The 20,745-nt window shown below is 43.7% G+C and overlaps 1 protein-coding gene across 2 annotated transcripts in view; it reads right to left on the minus strand.

The window, feature by feature from the left end:
- LOC106573768 (multiple C2 and transmembrane domain-containing protein 2) overlaps nucleotides 1-20,745 on the minus strand; it is a 48,462-nt gene that overhangs the window by 14,852 nt on the left and 12,865 nt on the right. For both annotated transcript variants that reach the window (XM_014149115.3, XM_014149112.3), the window contains 15 exons: nucleotides 20,332-20,474; nucleotides 20,070-20,146; nucleotides 19,837-19,948; nucleotides 19,708-19,737; nucleotides 16,788-16,988; nucleotides 15,945-16,075; nucleotides 15,655-15,841; nucleotides 15,379-15,472; nucleotides 15,164-15,266; nucleotides 14,962-15,064; nucleotides 14,715-14,816; nucleotides 14,489-14,563; nucleotides 14,053-14,172; nucleotides 3,531-3,650; nucleotides 2,444-2,485 (listed from right to left, as the gene is read on the minus strand). In XM_014149115.3, coding sequence (XP_014004590.3) covers nucleotides 2,444-2,485; nucleotides 3,531-3,650; nucleotides 14,053-14,172; nucleotides 14,489-14,563; nucleotides 14,715-14,816; nucleotides 14,962-15,064; nucleotides 15,164-15,266; nucleotides 15,379-15,472; nucleotides 15,655-15,841; nucleotides 15,945-16,075; nucleotides 16,788-16,988; nucleotides 19,708-19,737; nucleotides 19,837-19,948; nucleotides 20,070-20,146; nucleotides 20,332-20,474 — 1,640 coding nt within the window. The remainder of the gene's footprint in view (nucleotides 1-2,443; nucleotides 2,486-3,530; nucleotides 3,651-14,052; nucleotides 14,173-14,488; nucleotides 14,564-14,714; nucleotides 14,817-14,961; nucleotides 15,065-15,163; nucleotides 15,267-15,378; nucleotides 15,473-15,654; nucleotides 15,842-15,944; nucleotides 16,076-16,787; nucleotides 16,989-19,707; nucleotides 19,738-19,836; nucleotides 19,949-20,069; nucleotides 20,147-20,331; nucleotides 20,475-20,745) is intronic.

Genomic DNA, 20,745 nt, shown 5'->3' on the forward strand with positions numbered 1-20,745 from the left:
ATAAATGGCATCAAATTTGAATATTCATTCAAAGCTTGACTGAATATTTTCTAGTGACTTATTCCACAAAGGCGCGGAAATGCACATCTTAATGAAAAACACCTGTGATTTTGGCATGGGTTCTGGTATGGTGTTAAAACAGGCTAACAAACAAATAGATACACAAACAAACGAGTGAGCAGTGAGCAGCTCCCAGAAGCAGTACGTTTTAGAGGGTACATACCTACCATAATGCACATAACTGATCACAATCTGCAGTCGGTCTGGCCGGTGTGCTGAAGGTGACCCAATGGTGACTACGGTCTGAGGGGCTAAGCGAAAGCACCCCTCCAGCTCAATCTGCCACCTCCTCAACCCCTGAATCCAACCCCCTGCTCCCCTGGACAGTACTTGAGGAGCATCGCTCCCGCTCGCCCTCCCCCAGACCAGCCATACCAGCCAAAGGCCAAAGGAGACCTGTTTTATCTTCTCTGTTCATTATGATGGAGATCTATGGGCTTGTTTTGCTTTGTATTTTTTATGTTATGATTAAATATTGTCTATCTGCACAATTGATACCTAAGGCCAAAAGGAAGTCACTTTGGCCACACATAATTTGTAAGCCGTCTCTTTCCCTGAGGACAGAGAGAGAGAGAGAGAGAGATCTGTTGTGTATTATCCTGCTGTAACGTAGCCCGGCCTTTCGTCTCTCCTTAACGTCATGCCTTCACATTTCTATTGCTCTAGCGGAGGTTTACATGTTTCCTTCCTCCAGGGGAAAACAGGGGAAACACATATTTGAGTGTTAATGGTAACCTTCTCAGAGGGGATAACCTTCATTCACATCTTCGCAAAAGGACTAGGGAAAAAGGTAGTGCCTTTGAAGTCATCACATTTTTAACACTGACCACTCTTTAACCCCAAATAGTTTGAAAGAAGACTTTGATATGAAGTGTAAAGCTACACTGCTTGATCTGCCTGCATGATATCACATTTAAGTGACAGCAAAACCATAATACGACAGAAATAAGCCACTTTAAATTAAATCTGACAGCTTAAAACAAACACAGGCAACTGCTTCATTAGTAAATTAAAGACGAGAGTGTGAATGGTCTTAGCTGGCTCATGTTAAACCTTTCAGAGAGGATTTCAAGGAACAGGAATTATTTGATTTAAACTGTGTTACTCCGCAATACATGGACAAGTATTTTGAAAAATCTCCTCCCTGCTTTTTGAGAATCGTATTTCTTTTTTAATCTTAAAGAAAAAACTAAGGTGAAAGGAAACCAAAAACTGTCAAATCATTGAGATGATAAAGACCTGCTTCTAATGATCCTATTTCAGTAGTAGCGTTATTAAAAGGAATACCATAAAAGCGGCACATCCTCATTCACTATTCATACAAACACACAATTGTCATATCATTGCTATATACATTTGGCCGCAGGATTGTCTCTTCTAAGCTCTTATTACAAATGCAGTGCAGCTAAGCGTACGCTGCATTATGTGTATCCACACATATCATGAGAGTTTCATCCAGGAATTAGCCTTTGCTTTCAGACAGGATTTGGAGGACGGGCCTGTTTTTTAGCGGAGGGTGTCCCTCTCCATATGAAGGTAGCCCCTGGTCATCACAACAGAATATATTGAGCATATTATGGATATGATTCCTGGGCCTAGACGTACTGCAGAGGGATCATTGCTTGGAGGCTTTGCAGCAGATCCACACTTCCCCACCATAAAGCAATAATGCACATCCCATTAACTCTTCGCTCTCCCGACTAAAACGAAAGGAAATATCTAGATAGGAGGAATAAGGAATAAAGACCATGACTCTTTTGTCTTCTCCTTTTGGTGTTGGCGTGCATTAAAATTATTGTTTTGGTATTGGGTGTCAAGAGATAAAAATCCCATTCAGATGAACAATTAGAAATATGACATCATTATGAATACAGAGGTCCAATTGTTTAAGTGAGTGATGATCTTTATAGAATAGATAAGTACATACTGTACAGATGTCTGTAAATATGTATACTGCTGTACCGTTGTGCTTAGCCTAATTTGTTAGGGTAGGGAAAAGGTAAATCTCATAGTAACCATCCCATTTAGAAAAGTGAATACATCTTCACTCGCTACTAAAATCCCCAATGGCAGACAAACTTCAATTAATGATGCAGTTTAACTTAGATTTTGAATTTCAAAGGACTGGGATACTGCGGCAGAGCACATTTGTAGTGATACTGAATACCCAATGGAATAGAATGTAGTAAGTGCTGAAGGAGATGTGTTTGTTCACATGGCATTACCGTTTCCTACATTCTGTCCTAATTTTGAATGCATTAAATGTTCGTTTCTGCGAGACCATTTCCAGTGGAACTATGCAAAAGTCACAACTAGAACTTGTATAACTGGCATCCAGAATTTTTGACTATAAAAATAGTTAGAAATAAATCAAATAAAATACCTTCTCATCTTCCTCCTCATCATCGGTCATGTTCATGTTCGTCTACAAGAGAATGGAGAGAGGTAGAGTGTGTTTTCAAATGGACAGGGACACACGCGGGCACTGGAGCATTGTGAACAAACACCTAGAAATGAAATTCTGCTCTAGTACATATACCCCTATTGGGAGAGGCCTGTTTCATAGAGACTGCATCACAGGGGTGACCTCACACAAAAGGAGAGGTGAAAGAGGGCCTTCCTCACAAGAGCACTGTCACAGCAAAGCAATCTCATTTCTTCACAACAGAAAAACAGAAACAGGAAAAAAAAAACACATTTAATTTGGATGCCGTTGCCTAGTTTACCTTACGTCAACTCATCCCTGACGCCTACATGGTGCACACTGTGACATTGCCTGTGAACAGGGCTGTGTTACTGCTGGGCACAGGGTCAAAGAGAGGTGAAAGAGGCTCCACGCTTGATATGAGCGTGAACCTGGGCTTTAACATTGCCCAGGGACTGCATCTTTGCCAGCAGCCACAAACACAATCAGTGGGTTGGTGTTGGGGATGTTGCTGCAGGGAGGGGATGTTTGCAGGCCAGGGCCCTGGCCATCAAGATAGCTTACAACACAGTGAAATTGGGGGACATTGAGAAGTGGGAACAGCATTAACCTTTACGGACATGGCTAAGGGAGACATGATTTCCATAACCTCGACTTTGATAGAGGAGATAGCCGTACCATCTTGAGAATGTAATCAATACCCTGTGTCTAGAACTGTATCAACACAGCATCAATACAATGTTGTATGCTCAAATAATACTGTATATGCCTCAACATAGTAAATAAATGAAAAATGAATTTTGCTAATATTTTGAAAAAATATGTTAACGACATACTCTTCATTCACTATTATAGAGCAATGTGGGCAGTTCGACACAGCCAAATTCTAGTGGGAGTGCCAATCTATGTCCTGACAGCCAGAGGCTGCTCTGCTCTGTATGCTTCTGACCAGTGAGTGGGCGAGGGGGACATGAAGAGCTGCTATGACGTGTGTAGTATAGACTAGAGCTGTATAGAGTACAGTACAGTAGGAGGAGACACTCACCAGGTCCTGATTGCTGCTGACCCTCCCCGGGGTGACCTGGAAGTAGTTCCAGCCAATAAGCAGCAGCAGGAAGATGGGCATCATGAAGAGCTCCCAGGTCCAAACCATCACCATGAAGGTCTGGAAGGACAGGGGGAGGTCAGGGAGAGGCATAGTGTGGGAGAGAGTGGGGTGTGAGACTCACAAACAGCACGGATACAGCACGAAGGGTGGCATCGCCGTCATACAACATGGGCTAGAACCCAAGCCCAGACATAATGTCCTGCTCACCTCACACATCCCAGCATGCACCTCTCCAAATAAACATAATGGGTTTACCTACCGCCCAAGCCCCATGAACAGCACAGCAGAATGCAAAGCAACGCCACTACACTACACAGCATCAGTTTCCCCTCTTAGTGGCTGGGAGGTAAGAGAGGCATTTGGGGATAATTTGTTATATTCCAAAATCCCATTTATTTACAGCGATAACAGTGCTGGCAGTGTGCCTTTATGCAGAACAGAAAGTCTGACAAGGATAGGAATGGAATCCTGTATTTTATACGGCATATCAAACCCTCTTAGACTGGGAAGAATTTGGGCTGTCTGACTGACTGTGACTAGGAACATATGGCAACTGGAGAAGCATTTGCAACGTTTACCCCTCCACAGTGATGATAGTGAGAAAAGCCAAGACCCCTGGTAGAAATAAGATGGATCACACTGAATGAGTAATCCCTCATAATTCTGTAAAGAAGCGGCGGTAAGCACAGCACACAACACCCACTGCACTTCACAGCAGAGCACTAATTGGACGGCTGCATTTAAACCCATTTAGTGACAGCCTAATGAGTTTGGCTCTAGCTGAAATGATCCACTGTGTGAGGAGGAGCACACCAGCAAGTTGACAATGAAGAAATGAAGTCTTCAAAGTTAGTATTATTTTATATCTATTACTGTGTAACACTCTGCCTAGACATTCATTTTACCCGTTTCTGAGGAGGCCATTTTCTTTTGTAATGGATATAAGTAGTCCCTTCTATATCATAAAATATGATTTACTCTTTGAAAGGTACAAAAACTCCTCTCTTTCTTCAACTTTGTTTTCATGAGAGGAGGAACTTAACCATAAGGCTAGAAGAAAACAAACCTAGTAACCTACAACACCCAATGGAATGAGGACTGGGATGGTTTCTCAGAACACTACACTAGCTCACTACAATAGCATGCTGTGCCGTTTGAGTGTGGACTGCTGGGGGCTTGTTACAGTAGAAACAATATGTTTGACTTAGACCTTAGACAGGATGTGAACCGCTTGGGCCTTCAGGCCTCCATTTGAGCCCTGTAAACAGCAGACTGGTCCTGTCATATCAGCCTGTTTCCAGCCCTACTGGCTCTGAGGCAGTCTACCTACTGCCACGCCAGGCCTGGGTTCAATGGATTCAAACTGCCTCCAGGGAAACGTGAACCATGAGTAATGCTCCAAACACTGGTCTCTCACAGCCCTAAGCTTCCCCATCACATAGGTTTACTATCGTTCAATAATATCTGTGTAATGTGAAGTGTAGGAACAACACCGTGGGATGACCAAGATGTGAGGACACAATATGAACAATATGTTACTGCAATTTCTCCATAACAAATTATTTGAATTACGCATCCACAACTAACGCTGGTGGGAAAACCTAAAAGTAAACATTGAATTTGCATGATGTGCGGAGGTAGCTTCAGCATGTCTGCTTCTATTTATGAATAACCTACGTCATATGTTGTCACCTCTATTCCCATGAGGCTATTCTAAACCTACACTATTTTCACCCCAGAGGAATTCAGCAGGCTGCTGGACAGGTAGCTTGTCATATTGAGAGCATTCCCGCAAAAAAAAAATGCCTGCAAACTGACATGAGCCCAGCAGGAATGTTGAACCCCCCTTGCCCTCCCTGCAAAAGCTGCTACATTAACCACTAAAGTCTAATTGCCTGGTCTCTGTCTTCCTGTGCGAGTCAACAATGGGAGCCAATTCATTTCCTCCCAGGGAGTCAGCAGAGAGAATCTGTCACAGGTATTCATAATCGCCCACTAATGCAAATTTCTGCTCACCACGCTCCGGCTTGGTGGACAAGATAAAAGGCTAGAGAAATACAATGCCTTGTGTCTAAACTGAGCATCTAAATGAGGGTATAAACCAAAACTGTCAGAAATATCTCCACAATTCCTCCCTCACGGTGTGTCAGTTCGTGTTTGGAGAATTTACATGCTTTCTTTAAAAACACGAATAAAAATGTAACTGTGAACATCTGTGAAAGCTGCTGGAATTCCTTCACACAGGCTCACAGAGCTGCGTCTTCACCATCAGATATTTCTCATTAATGAGCAGAGGCAAAGGTATACCTTTTCCCCCCCGTCTCCTCACATTCTCTGAGGCTTCTGTGAAATGGAGACAGAACTAATTCCTCGCTAAGTGGTTTCTGTTTTATTAGTGCCGAGCGTGAGTGATTAAAGGACGGGGTGGACAAAGTGCAACCTGTCAGGCTTAAGTGTACATTTATATTGAAAATAATCCACCTTTTAATGGGCCTCAAAGTTGGGCTCCATTTCATTTCAGTCCTATCGTAGTTTTTTTTTATCCCACTACAAATTACACATGACAACGGGAACCTTAAAGTCCAAAACACTACAACACTAATATGTTACATTGGCGGTAAAGCAGTCATTTATTTCACTAAAAGGACAGAAAGCAACAAACAGAAAGCAGGGGAGCTAATAATTAATGATCTACCTGAACGGTACGTTTACACACAGCAGAATTGGATAATGAACGACTTGTAATTGAACAAGTGTTAGTATGTGTGTCTGGGAGGAGTGTCTTTAATGTAGGAAACTTCCCTTGACAAACACCATTTTACTGAAAAATGCCTACATGATTATGCATGGGGTGTCTAATAATGATAATAACTAATAATGAATAAAAAATATTAGCACGCAGTGGATTAGGTGATGGAGATGTACTCTCCTTAGCCACCTGTAAGAGCCTGGAGAAGGGCCGACCCTGGGCAGCGCCACTCTGCCAGCGGGGTTAACAACAGGCTGACAGATTTGTTTTATAGTGCCATTAATATGATTTCAGTAAATGCATTCTGCGCCTTCTCATGCAGATCCCCTGGCCAGCAGAATCCAGCACCTAATAATAAAGCACTCAGCGATTAAAAGTGTGAATAAAATAACTCTTAAAGCTGAGCAAGCATGGCAGCTCACACCACCCACACTCTCCCAGGAGGGGGAGAGGGGACCGCAGTAGGAACAAAAGGTCGAAGACGCCTTCTCCAAGAGTTTCTACCATCCTGCAAATTGATTAATGGGAGAGAGAGGGCCCACTCTACCAACCCAGACGACTGACTGACTGACTGACTAAACACTAGACAGGAGGGCTGCCAAACCCTGCACATATACACAGCTCCATGTAAACATATACTGTATGTGCCAAACTAATGAAATGTGATGTTATGGGGAATCATATCCTTGAATGTATTTAATCCTACAATTATAGCAATAATAGTGTATCACTCGTTATTACCCTGACATTAAGCTTGCATTAAGGAGGACACCGTAATTACAAATACAATACTAAGCAGCTCTAATACTGTAACTATAGGAAATCTATAAAAAGGGGCAATTCTTATCTCTTCTGTGTCTATCTTTGGTTGAGCTTGGAAAGCTACTGTAAACTAAGAGAAAAACAGAGCAGAGAGAGGAGAGAGCCAACTAGCATTATGGGGGTCAGTCAGTGGGGCTGTGGATGGATGCCAGATTACATGAATCTAGCTGAATAAGTTTAACAAGGCTGACTACAGGCTCCAGGGGTATCTGTCCCTCTCTTTCTGTGTCTTTCTGTGTCTTTCTGTGTGTGTGTGTGTGTGTGTGTGTGTAATGTAAAGAGGGGTAAAAACCTTGCATAATCGCCACTCTGATATAGATGTACTTTTTCTGGGTGAAATCAAGGGCAGTGGGAGTAATCTGCATTGCTTCCTCAAATTAAAATATAAAAAAAAGAGATTAATAATGAATCAAAGGCACCAGTGGCTGCTCAGCTCACGCAGGCCTTTTTTTCAGCCAGGCTGGAACAGAGAGTCTAGCTAAGGGCTAATGTTGGGGACGCTCGGCGGCGGCAGGCTTTAAAGCAGCTGTAAACGCAGAGAAATTAGACATGTCATTTGCGGTGAGCTCGGGCCAATAAGGGGACAGGCTTTCAGGGGCTTTCAGGGGGTGTCGGAGGCAGAGAGGAAGCACAGATGAGATTTCTCTGCAGGGCAGGTAGAGATGGTGTGGGCAGCCATGGTGCTCAGAGCTAACGCTAAATAAATATTTCACATACGCTCAGCTCAAGTCGTATTGACTAGGGAGAGCGAGAGAGAGAGAGAGAGAGGGGAAATCTCATCTCCCTCTTGAGCATGAATGTATCATCTGTAGCAGCTCGGACCACTAAAGAATGTATACACAGTACACACAAATAAACCATTGGTATAGACAAGTTTCTGATCATCCAAGCCATATCTAAAAAAATAAAACAAAATGAACCCGAGTTTTACTACTGCTATGGCTTTTAAGTATGCCATGAAACAAGGTAATACATTTCAATGTAAACTCCATCAATTTAATTCAATTCGAAAAATGAATCTGGAAATTAATTTCACATCCAGTTATGCATCTAATTGAGTTTAATTCAATAATGATTCATAAATAAGGAAATTGAAAGCTTACAACTCAAGGAATGTTAAGAAAATTCAGTGGCTGCTAGTAAGGATGCCAGTACTAATACAGTATGGCGATAGCGGGCTCCTTATCAAAGGGAAGGGAAGACAAGAGAAGATCAGCAGCGCTAGGCAGGGCATTAGCATTTCCTTGCAAGACCGGTGCTGGCCGTTGTCTCCCTGCCTGTCTGACACATGCCAATGCTGAAGCAGGTCTGGAGTCAGGGTGGAGTGGGGCTGGACCAGGGTTGTACCAGGGCGGTCAGTAGGGGCCCCGTGGTGCCTGTCAGTAGTGACCACTCCAACCCCAAGCTCCAGCACTGGCCACAAGTGTTTAATCCGTGTCGGGAGCGTTAACACTGAACGACCTCCTGGGTGACAAATCCTTCATGAGAGCCTTTTCCCCCGAGGAGGTGGGGAGGGAGGGAGTAGCGTTTACTCTCTCTCCCTTCCCTCCCTGTCAGCTCGGCTCACATACATGTTAGCACACACGGGCCGAGGTCTGCCCCGTTACAGCCACACACAGACGCGGTCAGGTCACAGGCTCTAGGGAGAGGTGTCCTCTGTGACTGGGGAGGTGGTGAGCATGTTAGAGGCAGTCATTACGATACGGCACACACCACGGGGTTAAACACAGAGCACACTTCATCTGGGGCCAAAATAAGCACAATATTAAAGCGCTACGGAGGGACAGACAAAGCACCACGGCGGATGCCCCAACACAGAGGGCTGCAGTGTTATTCATAGCAACATCATCTTGTTTATCCTCTGAAATGATCATTTCATACTGCTTTATATTTGTAATGAAAATGAATATATTATACAATACAAGACAATTAATTATTAAAATAAACTTGAAAATAACAAGTGTATTATTTTGCAGAAAATATGTTATTTAACGCTCTAATTGAGAGAGGACAACTGTCTGCCAGAGAAAGGCTCTCGGTATAATAAGAGGACTCAAGGTTACGGTTACCAGCTTGCCCCTAGAGCTGTCAACTGACACACTGCCATCCATTGTGGCACCTCAATAGCAGTACTGACTATTTCAAATAGGAAGGCGGCTCTCAATAATTGTGGATACTGATATCCCATTCTTTAATAATTAATACATCTTAGACTATTTTCAAAATCATGCACACATCACGATGAAGGGCTGTCTCCCTCTCCCTTCCTGCCATATTCCCACTGCAAACTCTGTGAGAACTCCCACAGCCATAGAGTTTAAAGAGTGTAACCCCCGAGACGCAAGAACCCACTCTTTTAAGGCCAGCCAGCCGAGCCACACACAGTCCTCCAACTTTTTCAACAGAAAGAAAACAGATGCAGAGAAAGGAACGAGAGGTTTCACAGGCATGTATACAGTTTGACTTTACACTCCTCTCACACTCTTCTGGTCATACATACTGCATCGCAGTAAACCAAAAAGGGACAGATCAGTGCTCACCAAACATGTCATTTTTGGGGACGGTGTTAACTAGAATAATTATGACAGCATTGACTATGGCTTTGATCCTGGTCGTCCTGGTATTCTGGGTAATGGGCCAGGCTGGGGGGCAAGCGGGCGGGGTGCGGCGACACCTCACAGGTGGTCCCTTGGGACCTCTGGATCCAGATCTGACCCTGTCCTGCTCTCATCTGGGAGATGAGGATTCTATCAGCCAAAAAAAGCAGCCGTGGCAGCTGCCAACAGTGTTTTTCAGCTGCACCGCATCAAACATTCATCAACAGCCATCTTTACAGTCTGTGATGTGAGGCAATCAGCATTTCACAGGCTGTCAAATGATGTCTAAACCAGTTGCTACCTGGCAGTGTCAAAAAGAAAGCTGTTCAAATACTCACATAAGGTATACAGGTTTCTTTCTAATCAGAACTCCTGACAGACGAGACCACCTAATATGTTAAAATATTAATTCTACTTAAATACTTAAAGTGCTCTAATGACAGAGAAGCTCAAAATCAGCTTTCATGTGTAAATAATCCCTTTTCTTTTTTTGAGGACCTCCCTCCATTTCATCTAAATCTAAATTGTTCTCAACTTTAAACCTCTGAAACAGATGAATATGTCTGGCTAATACAGAAACTTCTGTTCTGTTGGTCCAGCAGATCCACAGAATGGAGGCTTTCACTTTTACAGTTTTTTTCCATGAAGAATTCTAGCTGGGAGAAGTTATCTCCCATCAGGCTCTCCACTACATAGTTCAGCAGTGCTATAGCTCCATCTACAGGCACTGGAAATATCTACAGGAAAGAACTCTGGGTGACCCCTCTCTCTGCAGTTGCTGCTGATGTATGGCACATTCATCTAGCTCAGTGTTGGGGAGCAGCACATTTAAAAGGGAGTTATTTGATGAAGATTTTAGCTGTCACACTTTCTCTCTCTCCCAGAAGAAGGGAACAGGCCATTGACAAACTTTAGAAAAAGGCACATCCTAGGCTCATTACTGTAGCATAAACAAGCGCTGAAAGAAATCCAAATTTCTTGTTTGTATTTCTGTTTACCGATGAAGACGTTTAGGAGGCTTTGCCAGAAGTTTTTTTAAATGCTTGCAAAATATTATTTGAACATTACCTAATTAGAAAGTTGCTATTTTGGAACTGAAACCTACGGGTGGAAAATCCAAGGTATAACTTCAAATAGTATAGACTCCACTAACAAAGGAGATTACGCAATCAGAATCAGTAACCTCAAGCCCTGCAAACAATGACAGTGCTGCAGAAGTTTGCATTCTTAACAGGCTTCCTCTTCGCATTATAATTATAAGATGAGCCATCTTGATTTTAAAACAGTGTACATTGTATGCCCAATTTAAATAGTCTACTCAGAATACTCACTTTTCTGATTGCCACAAATGAGGGAATTTTTATTTAACCATTATTATACCAGGTAAGTGACTGAGAAAACATTCTAACCTGGGGAATAATTACAGGGGAGATGGGATGAATGAGCTAATTGGAAGCTGGGGATGATTAGGTGGCCATTATGGTATGAGGGCCAGATTGGGAATTTAGCCAGGACTCCAGGGTTAACAGCCCTACTCTTCTGATAAGTGCCATGGGATCTTTAGCAACCATAGAGAGTCAGGACACCCATTTAACATCCCATCCGAAAGACAGCACCCTATCACTGCCCTGGGGCATTTCTTTTTGGTGGGGGGACCAGAGGAAAGTGTGCCTCTTATTGGCCCTTCAACACCCCTTCCAGCAGCATCTGGTCTCCCATCCAGGGACCAACCCTGCTTAGCTTCAGAGGCAAGCCAGCAGTGGGATGCAGGGTGGTATGCTGCTGGCCAATTGAAGGGAAAAGTTGTGACTGAGACGTTTTTGTTTTAAATTATATTCTCCATAATTCCCTCTGTTAACATGGATCAGACCTGATGCAGACCTAAGGGTCGAAACATTGCCAATACAGCTCATTGGAGACTAGATTGCACTGTTCCTTTTGTGAGAGAAATCTCTCATACAAACAAAAAGTACATCACACATACCAAAAGGTATTTCATAATGCACACACGAAGATCCACATTCCCTGAATTGACTGCATGTTTTGAGCAGGTCAGAGCATTAGCCTATGGGACTTACAGCGGCTTGGCGGCTAAGGCTTTCTGGTAAGGCACTAGCGGAGGATCCCACAGTCCAGGGATGAAACCACATCAGCGGTAATGCATTTCAGGATGCATGTGGTGTAAAACGGCAGCAATGGTCTGTCTGGCTGATAAATAATGTATTGTAATGTATATTAAAGTCTAAGCCTACACTGCAGCCGTTCCTAGCAGCATATTCTGAGAAGCAGCAGAGGCAGAGTGCTGCTGTAGAAAAGAGAAGACAATCCTCTAATTATGCACATCTTAGAGGCAAGCGGAGGCCATCTGTCAGTGTCTGAATCAGTTACCTATTAGCAGGGCCTAAAGATATAAATATAGGAGAGGTAGCTCGTTTCATTAAGGCACACGATGGCATGCTGCTTCCGACAGCTCCAAACACAAACTTAATTGCAAATTGGGAGGAGGAGTGATCCTCGTGTAGCTGTGCTGTGGCTGACCCCACAGAGGGCCAGGGCAATGGCGTGTGTAATAGTACGCCACTGGGCTTGCAATGGCTGTAAAGGCCCCTCGGCTGCACTCTTGTCTCACATGGCAAGGCTTTTGTCTGTTTGTGTTAATACTCAATAGTTCTCTTTGACTGTCGCTCCAAAGGCCATATTCAGGTTTTGATTGTTGCTGCTCTTCATGTAGTGAGGTGTTGAGGATGCGATGCCTGATTAGAAACCAGAACTTTTCTCCAGTCTAACTCCCATCTGCTGGTGAGTGGGTGATAAACACTGCTTATTTATCAGCAGGCTGATTCACTCTCTCCTCAGCCAAGTCTTGGCAGACACCTTTAACACAAGCGCTATGCTTTCCAGAGGAAAGAGGAAAGCATTCTCCAGAGGAAAGCATAGGGCTCAGTGGAGTGCAGATAGCCAGACTGCTCTATTGCAGTGTGTCTGTCTCTAAATAGAACTGCATGGGTACAGCTGTGCTGTCCACAAACTGTCCATCTTACTCACAATCAAGATAACACATTTTAAAACAACACACCATTTCATCCCTGCAACAGGAGCACTCAGCTCTTACACAAAATCAACCAAACATTTCAAACTGTTAATCTTTAGGTACAAATACGCAACAAAAAAGTACATATTTCTGGTCACAGTATGCCAGAGAGTAAGCCTTGCTTTTCCCTTCTCAGATCTCCTATTTGTGGGCTGGTCTTGAACAGCAGGTGTAGTGGAAGTGGAAATGAAAGATTAGAGTGTGCCACCACACACTCTGGTGGCCTGCAGAGCATCTAATTATAGGTGGGGGCCAGGAGATGGCCCTATCCCGCTGACCTGTCACCCGTCAGCCCGCCTACCCTCCTGCCTGCCCGCATTGCTGACTACCTGCCTTTCTCCCTCCCAGTCTCTGTCTATCTGCCTGCACACACTAGCTTCCTGTCTGCCAGTCTGTCTCCTTGTCTGTCTGTGTCCATACCTGTACTGATACCGTGAGACTGGCCATTGCCTGAGGGGATATCCACTTGAGGATCAGTGAGCAGAGTTTATAGAATACACCAGGTATGAAATACACGTCGCCCCCAAAACAGAACATAGAAAGGAATGAAGGCTGTGAAGAAAGGAATCTTCACACACCCTGTCTGTGACCGCTTCCTCACCCTGACTTGATGCTGCCAGGGCTTTATGGCACGAGGATGCTCTTATTCATAATGACATTACATGTGCTTTAAGGTGGGGGATTCACAGGGTGTAATAAAGATTATTTCAGCTTAGGGTATTAGATCACAATGCCTCATTAAAACAGCTAGACAGAGACGTTTAAAACAAGGTTCAAATCTCCCAGGCCAACTGTCACTACTACTCCACACAGAGGACACCGTCCCCAGGAGAAAAGGGCTTAGCTAAGAAGTCAGATGACCAAACAGCCAGACCCAAGGCCTTCACATAAAGCCCCAGTGCCAGAAGAACACTGAAGGAAGCCAAGTGGGGTTTGAATTAAAGGATATAGCACAGCTTGTACTTTACTTTCAAATTCAGAATGAAGATAAAGACTGGCCGTGTCAATTCTTGGGAGCATGTGACTGAGAAACAGTAACAAGAATCTAAGTAGGCCTATACCTGAACATACTGTACTGGTCTATCATCGATTGCAGATGAACAGAAGAAAGTGTTAAAATAGTGCTGCAGTGAAATAGGATACACCAATTGCACAGCCCAAGGCTTGGAACTAGTTCATTAACATGGGGCAATGACTTACCAGGAAGGCTATTATACTCCGCTGTGTGCTCTCCCACTGAAAACAGCTTTTAATGTACTGTAACATATGCAGCACTGCCAGGGTGATTTTCCGAACTCGGTAGATATTCTGGGCAAGGACCTAATGGGAAATAATTCAAACAAAATGGCAGCTAGCATGATTTGATAAAAGCTTTATGTGTATGATTCAAAATCAGGTTTATTCAAGGCCTTATTTGCTGCTGTGTGGCTTTTCTGGTTTGTTGTCTTGAGCCAAATAGTTAGGCTATGACCAATCAAAGCTAATATATGCTGCTTGCCTATGGAAGATTTGTTTCTGTGATTTAAGGAGCATGTTCCAGTACTCCTTCATCCAACAAACTGTATCTACCATGCTTTATGTGTTTAAATCATTCATTTTAGATTCTATAGGCCTAACATTCATTGCGAAGGCAAACCTTTTTCGAGAATTTTCGGTTGTCCTCCATGAATTTCTCCTCTTTTGGTTTGAAGGTTTTGATGCCGGCTCTAACCTGAGAAAGATATTACAAATTGTCAAAGACATATCCAATGAAAAGGAAACTCAATGCAATGGGAGAAATCATTAAAGAATCAGTAAGTTAAATGATTGGGTCAATTGTCAAAGAGCATGAGCTTGGCTAGAATCAGCCAGTGAGTTCTTACTGGGTTATAGTGGACCTCCATCACCAGTGAGATGGTACCTTTGGCTGGACCCCTCAAGTTCTCATTCTTCAACCCTCGGGTGACCTGCTGTCCATTCTGAACCTGTAGCGTTAGAAAATGCATGTCAATCAATTGCACCACATTCGTATTTACTGAAGATGCTCCTCCCTCTCTAACCCATGACATGTTTTACAACTTGTCAATGTCAATTAATAAACTATTATGAATCAAAGGATCCCCAACTTACAGAGAGTAGTGGAATGGCCACTCTGCCCAAAAAGTCTGGGGCTTTGTCTCCGTCTTCATCAAAGACCTTCAGTTCCAACACATCATGGATGTCCTTTATTGGGCTGTCAACAGATAACTAGTTAGTCCAGATCTGAATGAATACATTCATTTCCATTAATGTTTACAAAGTACACTATAAGACCAAGGAAAAACGCATGTACAATGTAAAGACTTCGTTCCACTCAGGGCTGAGTGTTTTGTAGATGGTGTGAGTCTGTAGCTTGCTGTTCCCCAGCTCCAGTACACAGAATGGATCACTTTTCCCTGCAAAGAAAGAACAACGCTGTGTTACATTGTGTGTGCAATTGTAGATGGACTCAGCCATAGAATGTAACCAGTTCAAAGGGGAATGGTTAAAAGTGGAGTGATATATCACCATTGAGATCAGTTGATGTGAGATCTGTTGCATTGAAAACCTTGACTTGAAGGAAGCCAACCTCCCTCACACTTTTGTGAGAGTTCTTCAAACTCTGCAAAGGTAAAATGATACCATCAGTCTTAGTTAAATGTATAAACGCAAGTTAGTATTCCTCAAGTTAGTATAGATAGCTTTTGAAATGTATTTACTTGTCTGCTTGTACTTACTTATTCAAGCATGTAAAATGTCAAAAGTGACATGAATAAGTAGTAATATTTCCCTAAAGATACTAACATATTTCTCCAGTATTTGGTCCTTCTCGTCTGGCTGTTCCAGGGGAGGTTTGTTAATGTCTGATATGGAGACCTCACTGCAGGGGTTGAAGGTGGCCAGTAATATCAGCCTGCCTTTGCCTGGGTCCAGGGCTTGTGTGTAGAGCTGCTGTGTGTTTACTGGCAGCTTGGACAGGTCCACCTCAAACCTGCACACAAGACGGTATCAGCCTTCAATATCACGGCTGAACAATGTCCATCTAAAAGAACAGTCAAGATAACAAACAATCAGACAATCAAGGCCATACTAACATTCCCCAGGATTCCTCACTCTTCCTGCCTCTCTTAACAAACACCTCCACCTGCAGTAGCTCCAGCCAGTTCTCATACTTGTTGAAGTCAAACTTCTCCCTCCAACGAGGGTTGGCCTGAACGCACAGGTTCTGAGGGAGAGAGTGATAGAGCATAGTGCTGATACAGTACTGTAGTGTGGGTGGGCACTGGAACACACACGGCCTGATGCAAAGCGGTGTCAGGTTTAATGCAGTGTCACAATGAGCAGAGATTACATGACAGGTGGATTTAGTTTTCATTCAGTGCGACCAGGACGGGGTGGGGGAGAGGAGAGGGAGCGCTCCTCAGCCTCCTCTCTAGGATTGTAACTACTGACAGCATCCAGTTAGAATTAGCTTTGTTCAACAAACAAGCCAAAACAAAACCAGAGAGGTTTACAGAGAAATTACATGAGAACACAAGACTGGCGCGCTGCAGAATCATCAGGAGGGAGGCCAACAAGTAGAGGTAGACGAGCAGGGCCTGCTGGGTATGCAAATCAAGTGAAGCATAGTGAAGCCCTCCACCTGAAGGAGATCATGGTGCAGAGAGATGCCCAGTCTAATGAGCTGCTCTGCCATGCTCCAGTGAGCCAAGGTGGAGGTAAAACACTGAAACACACCTGCTGAGAGAAAGGGAGGGACAGAGAAAGGGAGGGACAGAGAAAGAAAGGGAGAGAGAAAGAAAGTGAGGGAGAGAAGGAGAGAAAGGGGAGGGGGAAGAAATTAGCAGCAGAAAGGAGGGTGGAGAGCATGTGCAAATAAGGGAAGAGAAAAGGAAGGGAGGAGGCAAAAGGACTAATAGATCGAGAAATAAGCTCACCTTGCTCTTGTACTTCTGCTCTCCCAGTCTGTAACGCACATAGACGTTCCCCTGGCCGTATTCAGGCATGTCCTGTCCCTCTAACAGGGTGATACCAAACACGCCACTCCACAGCTGGCTCATATTGGTGGCCTCAGCTGAACCCTGGGTCTGGTCCTTATCCTGTGGCTGGGACTGGTCCCCCTTCTGGTTCTGGCCTCCCTGAGAGACACAAACATGGACACACACTGAGAGACACAAACATGGACACACAGCTGCATTAGGACACCCTCCATGACAAAATCCTCTGAGTGGCTACCCCACTATTCACCGGCGCCTCAAGTCTGGCACCTCATCTGCATGGACTGCATGGGCTACAGCCTCTTTCTGTTTGAGCACATTAGCCTTTCTCCAGTGAATGTAGCAGAGCCACGTCAGTGGGGAGAGGAGAGGTTCCTGGAGAGAGGGGGGTGTCAGTGAGCAGAGCCGCCAGATGTCCCTGGCTGTGACAGTCCCACTCATCACAGACCTAGAGACAGAGTGTGGGGAGGCAGGACACTTGGCATACTGCACAGGAGACAGCCGGCCGCAGTGAGTAATGATGCAAACCAACCACACAGCCCTCTCATCAGCAAATTATGTATGGATGTACATAAAGCCTGGCAATGACATATACAGCATTGTACACATTGGTCTATTCTTCACTAAATCTCAATTATCCAATCAAATCTCAAATCAGCTAGAAGGGTATGAGAGGAACAAGATGTCCAGGATGTCAGAACACAGAGACATCAAGGACAGCTTTTCCCAAATCTAACCGTCCTTCCGGGCCACAGGGGAAGACGGGGACTATCTATTTAACATCAAAAGGAGATTGTCTACTGGCCTATCAGGAGATTAAACTGTGGCAGATGTTGCAACTGAATAGGCGTGAGAATAAACCCACAATCACCATAATGAGAGAAGCGTCAGTCTAAAAAACAAAACAATTTAACTGCCTCCAATTTCAGCCTAAATCACAATGCTTGAAAAGAGATAGATCTGAGGCTCTACAGAGTGGGAGAAACAGGCCTTGATACGCATCTATGTGTTCAAAGTTCCCTTGAGCCTGTGCAGTGATAGGCCATCTCTTTCAAAACAAACCGCAGAGAGAGAGGGGATGTGTGGGGCTGACTGTAATTAAAGAACAGGACTGTAATCTGCTCCGACCTCTTTGATACTCTGTCTCCCTCTGCTGCCCTGGCCGGCATGGCTTCAAACAGCCCAGCCCAGCCCCAGCTATGGCTCCCCTGCCACCCCGTACCTCCCATCCTCTCTGGGGTCACTGCCCACACCGCCACCCAGGGCCCAGGCCGCTGGGGATCAAAGCCTGTACGTCTGAGGGACCTGTATTAACATGGAATACCACGGCACAGTGCTGCTCGGCCCTATAAATATCCCTCATCTCCTCTCTAAAGAGGAGGAACACAGCGGAGTGGAGGAGCGACATGAAGCAAGGCCCGCCAAGTGTTTATCTTGGACACATTTCTATCTCAGCGGCCAACAAAACAATTCCACTTAACTGTAAGTGGCCCCTAAAGAGAGTCTATTCCTGGTCCTTAAAGGGGTCTGCGATTGCTTCCATATGCTAGGACAGCATGGGGACGAGCAGGATGGGCTCAGACCTACGTCCATTTGGCTGGTAACGCGGCTCTGTCCATCCACAGCTGTGATATTACATCCTAACATCTGGGTTATTGCCCACTATGCCTGGGAATTATCAGCGTCACGAATCTTTGGCATCTCACACTGGCAACGTGCCTCAAACAGCAGAGCCCCCGCTCTCCCACACAGCCCCCTCCAGACAGAAACACTATCACACAACGCACAGAGACGGAGTTTTACTGTGGCATTTTCGATTCACTGTCTCTGTGGTAGTTGTACTGAGAGTGAACAGGAGTGGGGAGTAGCACTGGGAGATGAAGAATGACTAAGAGCTTAGTGCTCAGTCCCAGACACCAGGATAGGTGTGAAATGGAACAGGATTTTATATTGTATTTATAAAAAAAATATTAATTCAATCGTGTCACAAAATGAACATAGTCATACTGCCACAGGCAAATCTTGGCACTGCCGTCTGCCTCTGCAGAAGTCTACATTTGTACCATCATTTGAGCAGAGGACCATCGGGAGAGTCGGATCACACATTTCTGTCTCTTTGTCTGTTCATTTATCCATCTGCAGAGCATACAATGTGTAAATGAAATGTGTTTTATTTCTTATCTATTTAACATCAAAAGGAGATTGTCTACTGGCCTATCAGGAGATTAAACTCTGGCAGATGTAGCGAGTGAATAGGCGTGAGAATAAACCCACAATCACCGTAATGAGAGAAGTGTCAGTCTAAAAAACAAAACACTTTAACTGCCTCCAATTTCAGCCTAAATCGCAATGCTTCAAAATAGATAGGGCTGTATATTAAACCCCAAACAGTCTCTACTCCTAAATGTGCTTATTTAACATGTAAATATGAAGTTAAAATGTTTAGATCATTCTAATGTATGGTTTAGTCTGACATTGTTTACACAATACTATTCCAAAAACAAAACTTGTCGCTGGCAATGTGACAAGGAAGTTAACCCCATTAACTAAGAAATACATTATTTCACACAATTAAGGTTGAAAACGCATGCACAAAAACAAAAATCCTAGGACTTGACTTCGTTCTTTGTCATGATCATCGTTTATAATGCAGTGATATACTGCCCCCTGCTGCTGAAAATTAGGCACAATATCAGCCATATTTGGATTTCTCATCTGACGAGTAATGAGGAGTATACTGTTAGTATAACTGGTATTGTGAATATCTATCCTAGCAATAGACACATTGGCAGATATTGGCATTGAACACATTTACACAACAAAAATATGCAAGTAGAAAGTAGAAAATTCAATGTCCTACCCTAAATCTTCTATTTTTCTGGTGCCGTTTCTGTAACGGAGATAAACATTTATGGATAAACTTGAAAATATGGAGTTTGAAAATCTGAGATGCAACATTATTTAGAGACTCCAATCAAATGATGCTTACTGGTCTTTTGATCGTAGCATCTCTGAAAGTTAGGCATGTGTCAATGACGATGACGCCCATGTCATCCTCCAGACTGCTGGGGTCCTCCAGACTTAGCACCATCTCACTGGTCCTGGACAGAGAGAGAGATACAGACACATACAATCATTTACCAGATTGAGTCTACACAATAAGTTTTTCAGTTTACTAGATGATATACAGGCTGAGTGATTAGTAGTGTGTGTATTACTCACTTGTCTAATTCAAGGTTTTTGATCACAATTGTGCTGGAACCCATGAATTCATCAGTGGTACGGTCCTTATCATAGACCTACAGCAATTAGAAACACCATACTCAGTATAAAATATGGTTTTTGTATGTCTATCAGGCTTTGGCACAATTAACTCTTATTGTATGCCAGTTGTGTATCCTATGCAGGCCATAGCTATGACACTTAAGACAATATAAGTACTTAGACAACGTAAGTCAAAACAACAGATTAATGGGATACTCACCCTCACGTCGACAACCTGCTCCCAATCCTGCAGGGGGAAAGAGAAGGACTCACTCCATTTTGGATTCAGGTTCTTATACACAACTTTGCTTTTGTAAAACGTCTTTCCTTCCAGTTTGAACTTGACATAAGGATCACTTGTACCTAGAGAAAATTAAGGAAAATGGAATGTTCAGATAATAGCATATAAAAACCATTATAAGATAACAACATTATCAACAAAATCAATCATGACACAAAATCATACTTGCTAAGGGGTGAGTATCATCATTTACAAAAATGGTACTAAAAAAAGATATCACATATATATATTTTTATATATATGACAAGACAGATCTGCACCCTCCCCCCAGCTAGATAAATCAAAGAGCGGTTGTGTGAGAAACTGAGATATGCAGGGAGGAGGTGCACCCCA

The sequence above is a fragment of the Salmo salar genome, chromosome 16 (genome assembly GCF_965601325.2).
Source record: "Salmo salar chromosome 16, fSalSal1, whole genome shotgun sequence".
Classification (NCBI taxonomy): domain Eukaryota; kingdom Metazoa; phylum Chordata; class Actinopteri; order Salmoniformes; family Salmonidae; genus Salmo; species Salmo salar.